Below are 14,619 nucleotides of genomic sequence, written 5' to 3'. Positions count from 1 at the left end.
TTCATTGCCATACTAACGACTCCCTCAGCAGTGACAACTAATGAGTAAACGAGCACTTCATGCGTAGGTTGTCCAAGGGCAGTTAACATTCAATGCTGTGATGCGCATTTCTGCGTTGGCTAGCACGTGTATTCTGGTTATGAGACATTACTTAAGATGGTTCTGAGAAAGAGACAGAAATACCAAATTTACTTTCCTCACTGACGTAAACTATTCCCATATTTCCCGTGTAACAGAATCCTTTGCTTGATTTGTTCTTCCCAGAAGAGTGAACACATCTTATCCACCAGACCAACAGCTTACCACACGTATCTCCCTCTCATAACTGTGAAGGTTAAAAAAGCTTGCATTTTGAACTTACATATGTTTTTTTCATTATCTGACAAGGAGGTGTTACTAGCCTTATATGTTTCTTTATGAAAAAATGTTCAAAGGAATGGTAATGATTGAACTGCTTTCTAAATTCTCCAAATTTGGAAACAGAAAGATAAAGAAACAACATAAAAATCCATAGGGCCACATTTCCAAACCAGAGACACTGAGCAACCTGGCATACATCTGGATGGGGAAGAATACATTATACCAGTATACATGTATTGTCAAATGAAGAATTATTATGTATACATTTACCATTTTCTTTGTGTAATTACCTGATTATCAGGAAGAGTTAGAAAGTTTTTGCCTATGAAAAAGGCACACATCCATTTTGTGAGCATCTCTTTTGCAAGAAACATTCTGCTTTACGGGTGAAAAAAGGAATGAGGACTGGTCACAACATTAATGTGTGGCTTTTCTTTCTGCTTTGGTTTTATTTTTAAGGGCAAGTTTTAAACGATAGAGCTGTATTTTTAATAGGAGGGCTATGTGGAAAGAATCTGGTTAGTCAAGGTACTGATGACAGAATTTGTTCATTGTCTTTTTTTTGTTTTTTTAAATTTGTCTTTGCTTTGAAGACCATAAGGACCATGTTCTTCTTCCCCTTGAAGCTACCGGCAAAAAAGCATTAAGTTCAATTGGACCAGGCTGGTCCTATTACCAGGTTTCTTTGAATGAATAAATACGTGTTCCTGGTTGGCAATATGACCTATAATCAGCCAGTCTCTCTTTGTAGGTACTTCAGAGTAAATTGAATGTTTTAAGAAAAAAGGCAGTAACAGTATAGTGCTTATTATAAATTATCCCTTGTTCTCTGAAAGGCAATATTTTTTAGCCAGTCATGTACTCAGCACAGCATGCAATACATACAAGAATCCAGAATGGATTCCCCATCCAGAGGGGAAGGATGAGTCTAGGTCCCACCACAGGATACCCTTTTCTGCAGAAAGTGCTATGTGAGATGTTGCAAAATGCAGAAAGGACATGTTCATGCTCTGATCTTTTTCTGGTAGATCTCTACAACAGTATACGCTCAAAAGGGGATCCTATATTGACCAAGAAATTACTTGAGCATCTCTAATCAGAGGAGCTGGGATTTCTGCATAGCAGAAGCCACATGTAGTATAAATGAGCAGAAAAGAAGTGCACAAGGAATCATGTTGGGATTTATAAACTCTGTCATCTGTACACTGTAATTGCATTTAATCGCCTTATAAATCAAAAATAGTGTTGTTAAAGCAGCACTGTATTGCATAAAAGAAAATGTCAAGAACAAAGAAATCTTCAGTCACTTTAAAATTATACAGAGCAATTTCACGGCTCCTTTTATGTATTTTTAAAGAATTAAATTTTATTTAAGCCAGATTTTGCATTTTATAATGTTAAGAAAGAGAAATGTATCACAGAATTCTGCTTTAAAATGAAATCCTTACATTTACCCCAATTGGCAGGAACATCGCAAACTATTGCACACTCAGGCTGCTATTAACTTTCCCAATGCATTTCCTGGCCCATGCTATTGGCACCATTTCTAAGCAGAAGCCCAGCTAATAAAAATCAGGGGTTCTGTCAGAGCTGAGACGACATATTCCTAATTACCTACAACAAATTTAGAAATACCTGTCAGCTGATTTTTCCTATGACGTCCTCCAGAGTCATTGATGGAAAACAGCTTGTCAAACTCCTATGATGTCCTGAAAGCGGGCTGAGGCATCACAATAACAGCTCTCTTTGCTGGCTGATCAAAATTGGAGCTGTGTATTTCACAGTATTCAGCCTGCATTTATGTTGCAAGTAAATCACACCCACTGGGAAGACTTGTTTCCTTTCGGCAGAACATAAACGATTTTGTATTTGATCTGAGTTTTGAAATGTCAAATTGACCGCTACTGCTAGGATCATAGGCCGAGCTGAACTGTGAGTATCCCGAGATAAATACTGTCTGGTTTTAGGTCTCAGGTGCGCTGAGTGAGCAGCATAATTTTCTCCTTACAAGCGTAAAAGTGCCCGAAAGTTTTAAGTTGAATGTTCCCAGGGTAAAAACCAGCCCTGCCTTGCATACCACTGCAGGACGTGAGGAAGTCCCTCCAGCATTCAGAGTAGCTGTTTCTTGTTGCAAGGACAGTTCATGTATTTATTTTTCATTTTCCAGGTGGTTTGTGACATTTAGCAGAAAGATGAGCCTAGGGAATACTAGAATCTATAGCACCTATATAGACACCTGTAGATGGGAAATACGGGCAGATATGATCTATCATTTTTTCACCTTTTCTTCAACCCTGCCATCTTCTAAATGTGACCAGGGCACTGATTTAATGAAAGAGCAGTTCGGTCAGGGTGAAGGGCATTATCCACTGGGTGGGCAGTGAAGCATAAAGCACAGGATCCTGAATCATGATGTTCAGACCAGTGCAGGTCTCTAAACTGCTTCTCATCCTGTTTTTCCTTCCAAATTATCCATTGCATCAGGACATCTACCCCAATAACTGTCCAGCCATTGGTGCAGTCTCCTTGTATAACTAGTAAGAAGCTGACCATATGCTTAGTCAGCAGCCTCTGCAAGCAACCACAAAAGGAGGCATGGAGACACAAGACAAAGAGCTGGATTAAAGTGGGACCTGGTCCCACTTTATCCAGAATAATTACAGTTCTGGTTGTCTGTGCCCTTCAGACTCAGTGCAAAATTCTTGCTAAAAAAAGAATAATAATTAAACAACTTATCTGATAGTTACTTTCAGTCTCCTTTTAAACTACACAACGAGGTCAAGCAGCACTGCTCGAGAAATCTCAGAGATACCAACAGAAATCTCTGTTCAGTTCATTGGAGGATTAAGGCAGAGTTAAGTAAATTACCAGCATTCAACAAATCATACCAAGTAATAATTAAAAGCCCAGAAGTTTAAAAACTGGGATAGTAGAGGATCTTGTCACTTAGACTGCCCCAGGAGCCATCACATTAGTTGGTTATGATAGTGGAATATCTAAGATTTTTCCATAATTTCTAGTTTATTGCTACTATATATATATTTTTTTAAGCATTACTGTGTATGTAGCATGTATAGCATATAAGTTAGCCCTGAGGAGCCTTCAGGAGCTTCATAAAAGGAGCTGCTAAAGCCTTCCGGAGCTGCTAAAAAGGCAGACTGATAACATGTGATCTGGGAAGATCCTGTTACAAACATATGGTATTTCTTTCTTTCTCAAAGCACAATTATCCCCAAACCTATTCTCCTAGTGACCTGAACAGTGAACATTGCGAAGCCATCTGACATGGAATACAAAAAGGTCCTCTGCTAAACAGGAGGGGTATCACAAGTGGCTGGAGTTGATCCCAACTTAGAGGCTCTTTTCCTTTTCAAATTAACATATTTACCTAAGCCAGTGACAACCATAAATTTGTAACTTCTTTTGAGTAGAAATTAAACCATTGCTACAGGGAACTTAAAAACACCAATGCAATTTAAACAATATTAACTGAGTACACAGAAAGGAAAAAGGGTGTTTGATCTGCTCTGCTGCATTCTGCTGAGCCACAGAAGTAGCAGGTTTGTCCATCCAGGAGCTTTAAATAAGAATGAGTAGAACCTCATCCTTCTGCACAGAGCTAGGCTGGAGACCTGTGGCACCTCTTGCAATTTTTCAAACTAAATATTCAGCTCTTTATCATAAGGTCAGTCACCTCTAATCACTTCTAATCACCATGGATGAAGTGGTTACACAGCCGTCATCAGCCTACATCCCCTGGAGGACAACATTAAGCCCGGCTCCCTCCTGACTCCCAGCTGACAGCAGGATTGTAGCTGCCATCTGGCTACCTTGGACTTGGGCTCTGCTCAGCCAGCATCCCCCAGGCAAGCCGCTTCCTTGGCCTCCTGTCCACGCTTAGCCAGACACCCCCTTACTCTCTACTCTTTCCAGACTTGGGGATGGTGATAAGTCTCAATCTCACCAAAGATCAGATTACAAATAAATTGGTATTGTAAATAATAATGCAGTTAAATTACAGGGTGGGAGGTCTGAAAAGCCTGTTATTGTTACATTAGAAACCTCCCCCTCCCCTAGATTTTTGCAGCGGCCGTTTGATTTCCTCTAGGCACTGTGCATGCAACATACCATCCTCTCTGCCTCCTGGCAGGCCTTCCCTGGTGGGAGGCAGGGACTAAAGTGCAGGCAGATGCGCAGAGCAAGCTGGAGTCCATGTCGAAGGGCTGGCAGATGGGGCCATGTGCCCTGTCAAACTCATTTGAAATACAACGCCACCATCCCAGCTGGGATACTGGGATAGGGACCAGGACGATGTGCAGGCAGAGGACTCCTCCCAGGGGTCTTCACCGGACCCAAATGAAAATAAACATCTTATTGACAAACTACAGGGCTACAAAACTTGCAGAAATCTCCACTGCTACCCTATACCCTTTCTACCCCGTGCACTTGAGAGCTGGCAGGACATCTCCTTTGAGCTAACAGATACAGCAGCACTGATGCATTGCCAAACTGCAGGCTAAAAGTTTCACAGCACTGGCCTTGTTGGTCTTCAGGGGATTGCCAATGTTTGTAACGACCTACACACAGAGTTATTAAAACGAGGCTGATGTAAGTAGTGATGACTTCAGATCATGAAAACACAGCTTCTAATTCAGTTATTTAGAAAAGCTAGCAACCTCAGTTGAGCAGGTATGTGTGCACGTGCAGATGAGTGTGTGTCCATGTAAAATTAGTGCTTATTTTCAGCCCTGCTTCTTTAAACATGACGTGTTATGGTATCCACGTGCCTCTGAGCTGAGGAGGATATAGAGTACCCATGCCTTTCCACTCCTTGTCATATTTCATACACTCAGATTTTAAAATGCACCTGAGGTTGCAGGCAGGTCTCCCTGACCTTCCCTTCTTCAGGCACTTCCCCGTGAGAATAGCTAGCCTCCCTGATAGCAGGGAGGGCTAATGAGAAAGAGGAGCCTCTTGCCAGATGCAAATCTAACCTAGCCAGCTCCCAGCAGAAGGAAGTTATTGCATCCATACAGATGGCCTGTGTGGAGTGGGGTTTGCCCTTCTCTCAGTGCTCCTTCAGCATTGCCACTCTGATGCCAGTTGTCCCTACTCTCTCAGCATCACCTGGGAACCACGGGATCGAGCAGGGCCAAGGAGGAGCAATTTCATCTTGGATGTGACATGGCAATGTGGTGCCAAAACACTGCTGAAACACTCCCATAAACATTTCTTTGTCCTGTCTCTAAGGATGGGCTAAGTTTTCACCTGGGGAACACAGGGATGGTGCTTTCTCAGCTGAACAAGTTTGCTCTATGTGGCACGATGGCATGCTCCTCACTGGAGATCAGGTTGAGCGGGTTCCTCTGGATCAGTAAAGAGGAAAAGGGTTTTTAGGCTGTCTCTATTATTGGCTTTTAATCTCCAGGACATCCTGGAGCTAAACAGCTCTGTCCAGCTTTCTGCTGCAAAAGCAAGCCCAGACGCCTTCTTGCCTCCCTCTTCTTCTCTGTAGATACATTTATAATGACTTGTATTTGCAGTCATCCACACAAGGCAAAGAGATTTACTTTTTATCTAAAAGTTGACACACTTACCGAGTCTAGGGCTGGGGTCTTTTGACATCTTTCTCCAGGCTTAACTTCACTAAAATATTCAGAATCAGACTGTGAGATCTAACCAAGCACAGTAAAAGGGAGATTCATCGAATCCATGGGAGAGCTGTGGAAGAATCTGGCATGTGGTACACATTAGTTTGTCCTTTAGCCATACTGTGCAAAAATTTATTTATTTACTGGGCAGTTTGGTATTTCTTACTTATTTAGGAAAAGTTCTGTGCCTCAGTAGATATAAATGTTATAGTAAACAACCAGCTGGAATTCAAGTATATGCGTCATCTAAAATGAAAATTTCTGCATAAAGTCTTTCAATTTTCTGAGCCTTCCACTAATCAAGAACATACTCTTTCTATTTGGTGGCCCCAGAGGTGAAGGTTTTACCTGCAGGTCTCCCGCACTGCAAGTCACCAGTGTGCTAACTCCAAGCAGAAATACTTTTACTCTACAAAGACAGAAGCACTGCAGAGCTTCAGTTAAAATGAGGCAACTTGAAGTCAAGGGCCAAGGAGGGCATTACCTGTGAATAAATACAAGTACATCAGGAAATAACTAAAAAAATGCAATATTCAAATGGATACCAAGACTAGCTTTGGGAGGTGTGACTGCATCTCTGCTTATGAAAGACCAGACCAGGCAGCACAGCTTTCTCCAGCAATGTCTTACCCCTTGGAGGCCTCCCTCCTGCACACTGCAGTCGGCAGAAGGTGAAGGCAGCCCGTGCAGACAGACCGGTGCTGGCAGTAAACTAAGAGGGTTTGGTTGCAATAGCAAGATTCTCTATTTCAGCTGAACAAGCTGAAACCACTGGGGGCTGTTCACCATTGCTCCTTGCTGCATACATGAATGGCATAATCTGAAATCCCCAGTCCCTAAATACTTTTTCAAAATAAATATCTTCAGGACATTTATAAATCTTTCTGTCTTTCTAGCTATTTGGTAAGTGTAGACTTCTATATGGCTCTGTTAGTCGCTTTAGTGACTGGGTAATCATATTACACAGAGGGGTAACAAGTTCTCTGGATTTGAGATAGCTGTGAGAAGCCAATAAGCACCTTGGCAGAAGCCTCTGCCCAAACTAAAGATAATGTCACTAGTTGAAAAGCAAAGACTGTATTGGTGGAGAGGCTCCACTGAAAATTGCTATGCAAAAGGTTGTGCCTTCCTCAGATACTCAGAAGGACTGGAAAATCCAGCAAGGAAACAAGAACGAGCAGACACGAAGGACACAGAACCGCTGTAAACGAGTCCTGCAGCACAGCTAAGAAAGGGGATCTGAGGGGTGTCTAGGCAGGAATAGCACTTAAAGCCGAGAGCAAAGAAACTGCTTCCTGCTCTTGGATTTTTGCTGCCACTAGGAAACAGGGCTGCACGCGCATTTTGTAAGGGAACAGGATTATACCAAAGCAGTAAGCGACTCCATCAGTGGTTTCCTCTCATAACTCAGCCCACCCTGGAGCCCTGGGTTTCTAATCAGTTGGGTCAACAAAGGGCAACTGTCCTTCATTTCTTCTTCTGTCCTCCCCGTAATGCTCCTCTAATTCTGTTTCTATTTAATTTATTATCACAGTCCTACAAATTAATTTGGAGACACATATCTCTGTTCTTGTAAGAAACAGGCTTCAGGACTGAGGACATAAATGAGAAACATATCAGGAAGACACTGAGACTTTTCTGATTTTGTTTTTCTAAAGTGAAATAGCCAATTTACAGCATTATATTATTATAAGTGATCATTTACAGTCATTTTCTCACATAAAAAGAATTGAATATATCTCCTACTCGGCTAAATAGAGAGTTTTCTTAGAGATTTTCTGAGCTGCCAAGAACAAAGCCATTTCAAAATTTATAGAATAATCTGAGTATTACCTGGCACCCCCTATGTGAAGTTAAATATAAAGTAGTTTTCCTTTCAGTTGTATTAAATAGAACATGTGTGACCAAATCAAATGTTCCAAGGGAAAGATACAGAAAACCAGCTCTGTGTGTGCCCTCGAATAAAAAACTAAATTTGGCCTATAGACAGTGATAAGGAAACTGCCTGGACCTGCTCTGACTTCAGTCCTGGGAGGATGGTTCTGCTGGGATGCAGAAGGGAGACGACGCTCCACCAGCACTGCCATTCACTTAGCTCTCAAGGAAATCCATCTGAAAGCAAATATTAGGTGGGGATTTGTAAGAGAAAGCTCCTCACCCACTTCTGCCCATACCAACACGCACACCTGCTGCTAGGGAAGAGGTCCATGCTTGTCTCATATGTGAGGAGAAATTCTAGCCTAGGATTTGGGGGACACTGCCATGCTGACTAGGAAAGGCAGAGGTTTTTTAACTTCATGCTAACTAGATGCAGCCTCAGATGGTGATTCCCAAACCACCCAGAGCTTTTCAAAATCCCCTCTCCCCAGGTGGAAATTTCTGCTTCTGCACGGCCACCCATCAGCAAAGCGCACAGCCTTGCTACTGGCAATGTGGCTGGCGCTATTTGGGTAGCAACAAAATTATAACATGAGAGGTCTGTCATGACTGGAAATGAGTCAGTTGGGAAATAACATTTTCAGGTGCATGCAGAAATCAGCTAAGTGTTTGCAGGGCTGGGAAACAATGACTCCCATAACGGTGAGTGCACACGCCAAGCAGAGACAAGGAGACAGACTGAGCGGCTCTTCTGCGGATATTTAAGTGAAAGCGCATAAGTAGCTGTTGCTAAACTCCGGCTCCTGATATAGGACGTCATATTGTAAATCCTGTCTTTGATTCATTGATAGTCTCAGCTGCTCAAGGCAGCTGCAAACCCAGTTTACCCGTCCAGTTAAAGTGGTTTTATGGCTGCTGTATACCTCTGAAGATTTGCAAGCCAGCAATGTGTACCACTAAATCAACCTTCGTCAATTTTACCAGGCTTTTTGAGAGGACAAGAAGGATGCCATTGCTTTACTTCTTAACCTTTGATGTTTTCAAGAGCCTTTTGTCATTCCGAAGTTGTGCCCAAATGCTTGAGGTTTAATGCAGGATTTATTACTCATCTTTATTGTTTGGGTTCTGTTTTGTGGTTTATTATAGTCCATAGAGTTTGAAACAGCCACCTGTGTATAAATCAAGCTATATAAATAAACCACCCTCTACCAGAGGAATGTAATATTTAGGGTTTGTCCGCAAGGGAAAATGTTCTGATATAAGTGGGAATGTCAACTGGAAACGCAGTGGCTAATGTACCTCCAGTGCTTGAATGGATGCTCCCATTCTGTGCTGCGTGCTTCCTCGTCCCTCAGCTTAGTTTGATTTGGAAGCAAAGATAAACCATAAAAAAGCACTCAGGGGATATCAAGACTTTTTCCAGACTGCCCTTGAGCTAGCGGGAGCCAGCGACGCGGAATGGGCAGAGCGTGGAATAGCTGTTCTGTTACAGCCCTGCCAGGTTGTTTCCTCCAGATCTACTGTTTGCACATGGTCCATTTCCCAAATACCTGCTTGTCGTCCCCGTCCCCGTCCCCCCCCCGTAGCTCTGCGTGATCCTTTCTTGTGAAGCTGATTTTCTTCTCTTGACACAGGCACAGCCTGTGTCTCCTTAAACATCCACAGTCACCAAGAGCAGGGAGCTGGAAAGCAAGGACAATAAAACCAGCAAGAAATTATACATCTGAATCATCAAGGAGAAATAGATAGGTCAGCTTCGATCTTTAAAGAATGAATTCAGTCAGCTGCAATAATGCGAATACAGCTTAGACCGGGACTTTCTGTTATGTGTCTACAGGACAAGCTTGATCTTGACCAAACGCGAGTGACATGTGGGTGACATTCTTGGCCATGTGTGATGCTTCCTAAAAATCCCATCAAAATCGTGGACATGGGTTGCACATGGAAGTTCCTTTATTTACAGTTTAAACGTGACTGCCTTTGAGTTTGGTCCCTGTGTCCTCTCTGGGATTTGCTATCCTCATGCTACAGAAGCCAGAAGCTACCCGTGGAAGAGGGACAAACTCTGTTCCTTTGGGGAGGGGAGCAATAAGTTTAGTCCCTGTAGAGATATAAAAAGAGAGACTTGGGCTGGAAGTTAATTTATTCCATGCAGGAATGCCACAATATCATTTGTGGGATCCCCTGCATCAGCTGAACTGGGGTGTACACAAGAAGCAGGTTACAGCTGTCAGTGTGCTCTGCTACCAAACCGTGGTACCTCTGGTATTTTCAAACTGTATACAGGCCAGTTACCCGTGGCTATAGGGGAAACATGCCCGGAACGGTCATCCAGAAAAACTCACATGAGTAGCGGTGCCTGCTACAGCTCTGCTGTGAACAGCACTTTTGTACCTGTTAAAGGAATGACAAGGAAATGTGGAAACTCCAGCTACGAGCTGAAGTTCATTTCCATTTTTTAAAGCCAGAAATCTGGATTTAGATGCCGGTCTCCAGAAACTGCTAACAACAAAACAAAGCAGGTGGGGAATTGCTGCCCTTGTATTTTGGGTGAGGAGTTGTAACTGACTTTGGCCTTTTACTCAAAAAAGCTTGCAATTATGCTAAAATTTTCCTCTTTCTAATGCTGCTGCCTCTCCTCCCATGCCTCCTGATGCAGCTGAGCCATAAGGTGATGAAAGGCATCTTTTTACTCTGTCGATACCATTGTTTACTTTATCTCTGCAGCTCACACTGGGTCTTTGAATGAAATGAAAAAACAGCCCTGCTGTTATCAGTACAGGGCAGAACCGGACGGGGAACCTGTGGTATTGCTCTGACTAGCGCGGTGTCTTCATGCAGCTGAAGCGTAACGCTGGGAAGCGCTGGGTGCCTTCAGTATCCCTTCAACTCATCCAAAAAAAGAAAGGAACTTCAAAGCATTCCCCATTTCCCTGGAGGTGTTTGGCACCCCAGATCACCCGGCCGTGGCTGGGCTACGTGGCTCCGGCAGGTGACCTCTCCCTCCACGCCGTCAGTCGGACTGACTCGGCCCTTTTGAGGCAGCAGCTTTCCTGGAGTCACTGCAGGTTTCCATCAGCTCGACCCAGGAGCTGCCACACACTGCGTGAGTTTGCACCTCACCCACTGGCTTCTCATAGCCCAAGCTCAAGCATTTAGGGCTTGTGCAGCAGAAAGGGAAAGGGCAATACCGCAGGCTCTCCACCAGCTTCTGCCCTGGGCAGATAAGAACGGCACTTTTGTAAATTGGCCCAAAGCATTGCCATGACTCAGTTCAAAGCTGTGCAGATAAAATAAGCTACAGTGTTGTTAGAAAAATGAAGAGCAGTGGTGTTAGAAAAATAAAGAGCTTTGTAGAAGCTCCAGAAGCACCAAAAGAATGGAACGTTTTAAGAGAATCATAGTCAAATATTATTATTACTGTTGCTATTATTATTTTGTACTGTGCCTGGCCTCCACAGCCTCCATCTAGGAGCGGAGCTGTTATGCTGGGCACTGGAAATGTGTGAAATGACAAGACTGCCTGTGCTTTTAAAGGGCTCCCAGTCTAAGCACCCAAGTGGGAAGAAGGGAAAGGAAGGGAGGTAGAGGGAGGTACCATTGAAATGCTGATGTTGAGAGGATGAGTTTCAGGACTCATCTGTGAACCAGTAAGGATATTCTTGGGCACGCACAGGACAGGGTAGGGCACAGCATCATCCTCAGATCATAAGAAATTCTTCTCTAATTAATTTTTTCTTCCTCAGAAACCAAATACATCATCTGGGATTTCTGTTCAAAGATGCAAAGGGGTCTGAAGCTCCCAGCTTATGATAACTTTCCACAGGAGTCAGACTCCTAGCTGCTTTTATACAAACAGGGCTGCATTATCGCTCCCTGCTTCACAACTCCTTTTGCTGTCTTCACAGCACGTCATCCCTTTTGCTGTCTGAACATTGCCTCTCTTGGAGAGACAGCATCCATCTGGGGGGAGGGGAGGAGACAGATACTGAAAAAAACCCCGAACCAACAACCAAAGAGACAGCAGCTGTTTGATTTTGCTCAGACACTAGCAGCATTTGCAGAAGTCCCTGAGGAAATGGCTGAGTGGGCTTGAATCAGACAGAGCAGTCCAAGGAGAACGGACTTCATCACCTGGCCTCGTGATGACAGGGCAAGGACGCAGCACGTGCTCCCGGGGAAGACAAAGTCTGCACGGCTGCTGTTGCCTTCGGGGCTGTGCGTTGAGAGGGCAGCCTGCAGCAGTTGGCAATACCGTGAAGGGACCTTTGCAGAACTGCAGGGTGAACCACGTCTCAGGCTGCCTCATATCGGTGCCTCTCAGTGCTTAATTTGTCCCCATCGTTCCTCTGGCCGTTGCCATGGAAAGTTTTTTTAGTATTTAGACTGTGTCAAGTGTATGGAGATTACAGGGAGAAAAGAAAAAGACCCAATGAAAGATTACTCTCAGACCTACGACAAAAATTTATCTTTTCTCCTAAAATCAGTATTTCACAGCCTAGTCAGAAACCAGTACCCAGAACACTTTTAATCCTCTTATGAAAAACAGCCCAAGACCACTCTTAAGCCACCCCAGAAAAGAAAGACATAATATCTTGATCATAGTTGATAAAAGCCTTTGCCAAGGTGGCAGGAACAAAGGAGCAAGTCTGGAGATCACTACAGGGGCCCCAAGATGCAAGAATATAAGGAGTTATGCTTTTGTTGCTACCAGTTGTCATGGGACAGTTGGATGGAGGCAGGTGTGTTCTACCTGTGGCCAAGGGTTTTTTTGAAGGAGAGAGAGAACTCAGATTAGAGCAACTGCACAATCCCGTGTAACACCAGTGCTGCTCTTCCCCTGCCCTTCTTTGCTGGGACCCGGTAAAGGTGGTGGCAGCACAAATGCCAGAGCCTGGCAGACCACAGCTTAGTTCCTGAAATTCAACATCTGCAAGACCAACGTTTCACACAGCATCTTTTCTTAGTGTAGCCCCAGTAAAAAGTCACAAGAACAGGACTAGCATCATGCTGCTGCTGAAACACGACACGCAATATTTTTCTTTCCCATTGTAAATTCAGTTTGCTTTGGGACGTCTATCAATTGTGGCTCTATCTGTTAGTGTTCATTTGTGTCCTATAACCATTTATTCTTTAAGAAATGATCTGTGTATAGCTAAGAGTGTTCTGTTTATTTTTTCCTGGAGATTGGAAATGGTGTTTTTTATTATTGTGTTTAACCTCTTCTTCCTCTAATCCACCTTCAGGTATCTCCATGCCTATACCTGTCTTTGGACTACAAGACGACTCCAAAGTGTTTAAGAAACACAGCTGCTTACTTGTGGATGACAATTTTGTCCTAGTAGGCTCTTTTGTGGCATTCTTCATCCCTCTAACCATCATGGTGGTCACCTACTTTTTAACTATCAAGTCGCTGCAGAAGGAAGCTATGCTATGCGTGAATGACATTGGACCAAAGACCAAGTTTGCTTCATTTAGCTTCCTCCCTCAGAGTTCCTTGTCCTCAGAGAAACTTTTTCAGCGCTCTTTAAACAGAGATGTGGCAACTTCTGGGAGAAGAACCATGCAATCCATCAGCAACGAGCAGAAGGCTTCCAAGGTTCTTGGCATTGTCTTCTTTCTGTTTGTTGTGATGTGGTGCCCATTTTTCATCACCAATGTGATGGCCGTAATTTGCAAGGAGTCATGCAACCAAGACATCATTGGAGGACTACTGAATGTATTTGTTTGGATTGGCTACCTTTCTTCGGCTGTCAACCCACTCGTATATACATTGTTCAATAAAACCTACCGCTCAGCTTTCTCTCGTTACATTCAGTGTCGCTACAAGGAGGAGAAGAAACCTTTCCAGCTGATTTTAGTGAACACTATCCCAGCACTTGCGTATAATTCCAGCCAGCTCCAGCTAGCACAAATGAAGAGTTTGAAAAAAGAGGCAAAAATTATGGCTAAGGATTATTCAATGGTCACAATAGGAGTACATCATTTGGATGGTACCTCCAAGGGAAGTATCAGCCCAGCAAACGAAAAGGTTAGTGGTGTGTGATGGTCGGCAGCTGCCGTGACAACCACCGTGCGTACGCTGAAAATTTCACCTGGCTGTGAGAAGCTCTGACAGCTTGGGAAAATCAGCCCTGTTCAAGAGACCCTCCAATAACATCACATACTCCTCATATTATCCTGTGGATGAAAAGCAGGGTTGAAATGGCATCAAACGTGCAATTTTTTTTCATACAGTACTTTGGCTGTTTTAAACAGGCTTTATTAAACTTATTTTTTTAATATTCTAAAGGATATATTTCTTAAAGAAAAAAAGGCAATTTCTGGTATTAAAACATGGGCTGTGAAGAAACCTACGCATTTCTTTTCTCTTTGCAAATGAAAGCTAAGCTGTCCTTTGATGTTCTCGCAGAATAGGCTCCAGCTAGTTTGTCTTGCTACAGTGGAATTTTGTTACCATTAACTGAATGAGCACTTTACGGAATTTTAAATAAAATGATGGTTCATTTGCTAATATATATTTAAAATAAATTTTAAAGTATTAAAGAAAAATCTATTAAAACCTGTATAGATTAATTATATGGACATTTTGGTAACAGTGTTTTTATGGCTATTTTTTTCTTCTGACCGACCATTCTGAAATGTTACTGGGCTTTTCTGCCACTTGTTCTATAGTTCAAATTAGCAATCTTCAAAGGTAAATTACACTTCAATTATCCTTTGTTTCTAC

The 14,619-nt window shown here is 43.1% G+C and overlaps 1 protein-coding gene across 2 annotated transcripts in view; it reads left to right on the top strand.

Moving 5' to 3' along the window:
• HTR2A (5-hydroxytryptamine receptor 2A) overlaps positions 1 to 14,619 on the top strand; it is a 27,778-nt gene extending 13,159 nt beyond the window's left edge. For both annotated transcript variants that reach the window (XM_075489423.1, XM_075489412.1), the window contains exon 4: positions 13,136 to 14,619. In XM_075489423.1, the coding sequence (XP_075345538.1) occupies positions 13,136 to 13,935 (800 nt within the window). In that variant the 3' untranslated portion in view covers positions 13,936 to 14,619. The remainder of the gene's footprint in view (positions 1 to 13,135) is intronic.

Source organism: Mycteria americana, chromosome 1 (assembly GCF_035582795.1).
Source record: "Mycteria americana isolate JAX WOST 10 ecotype Jacksonville Zoo and Gardens chromosome 1, USCA_MyAme_1.0, whole genome shotgun sequence".
In the NCBI taxonomy this organism is placed as follows: Eukaryota; Metazoa; Chordata; class Aves; order Ciconiiformes; family Ciconiidae; genus Mycteria; species Mycteria americana.
Note: the sequence above shows the minus strand (reverse complement) of the source record. Positions and strands in the feature narration are given on the sequence as shown.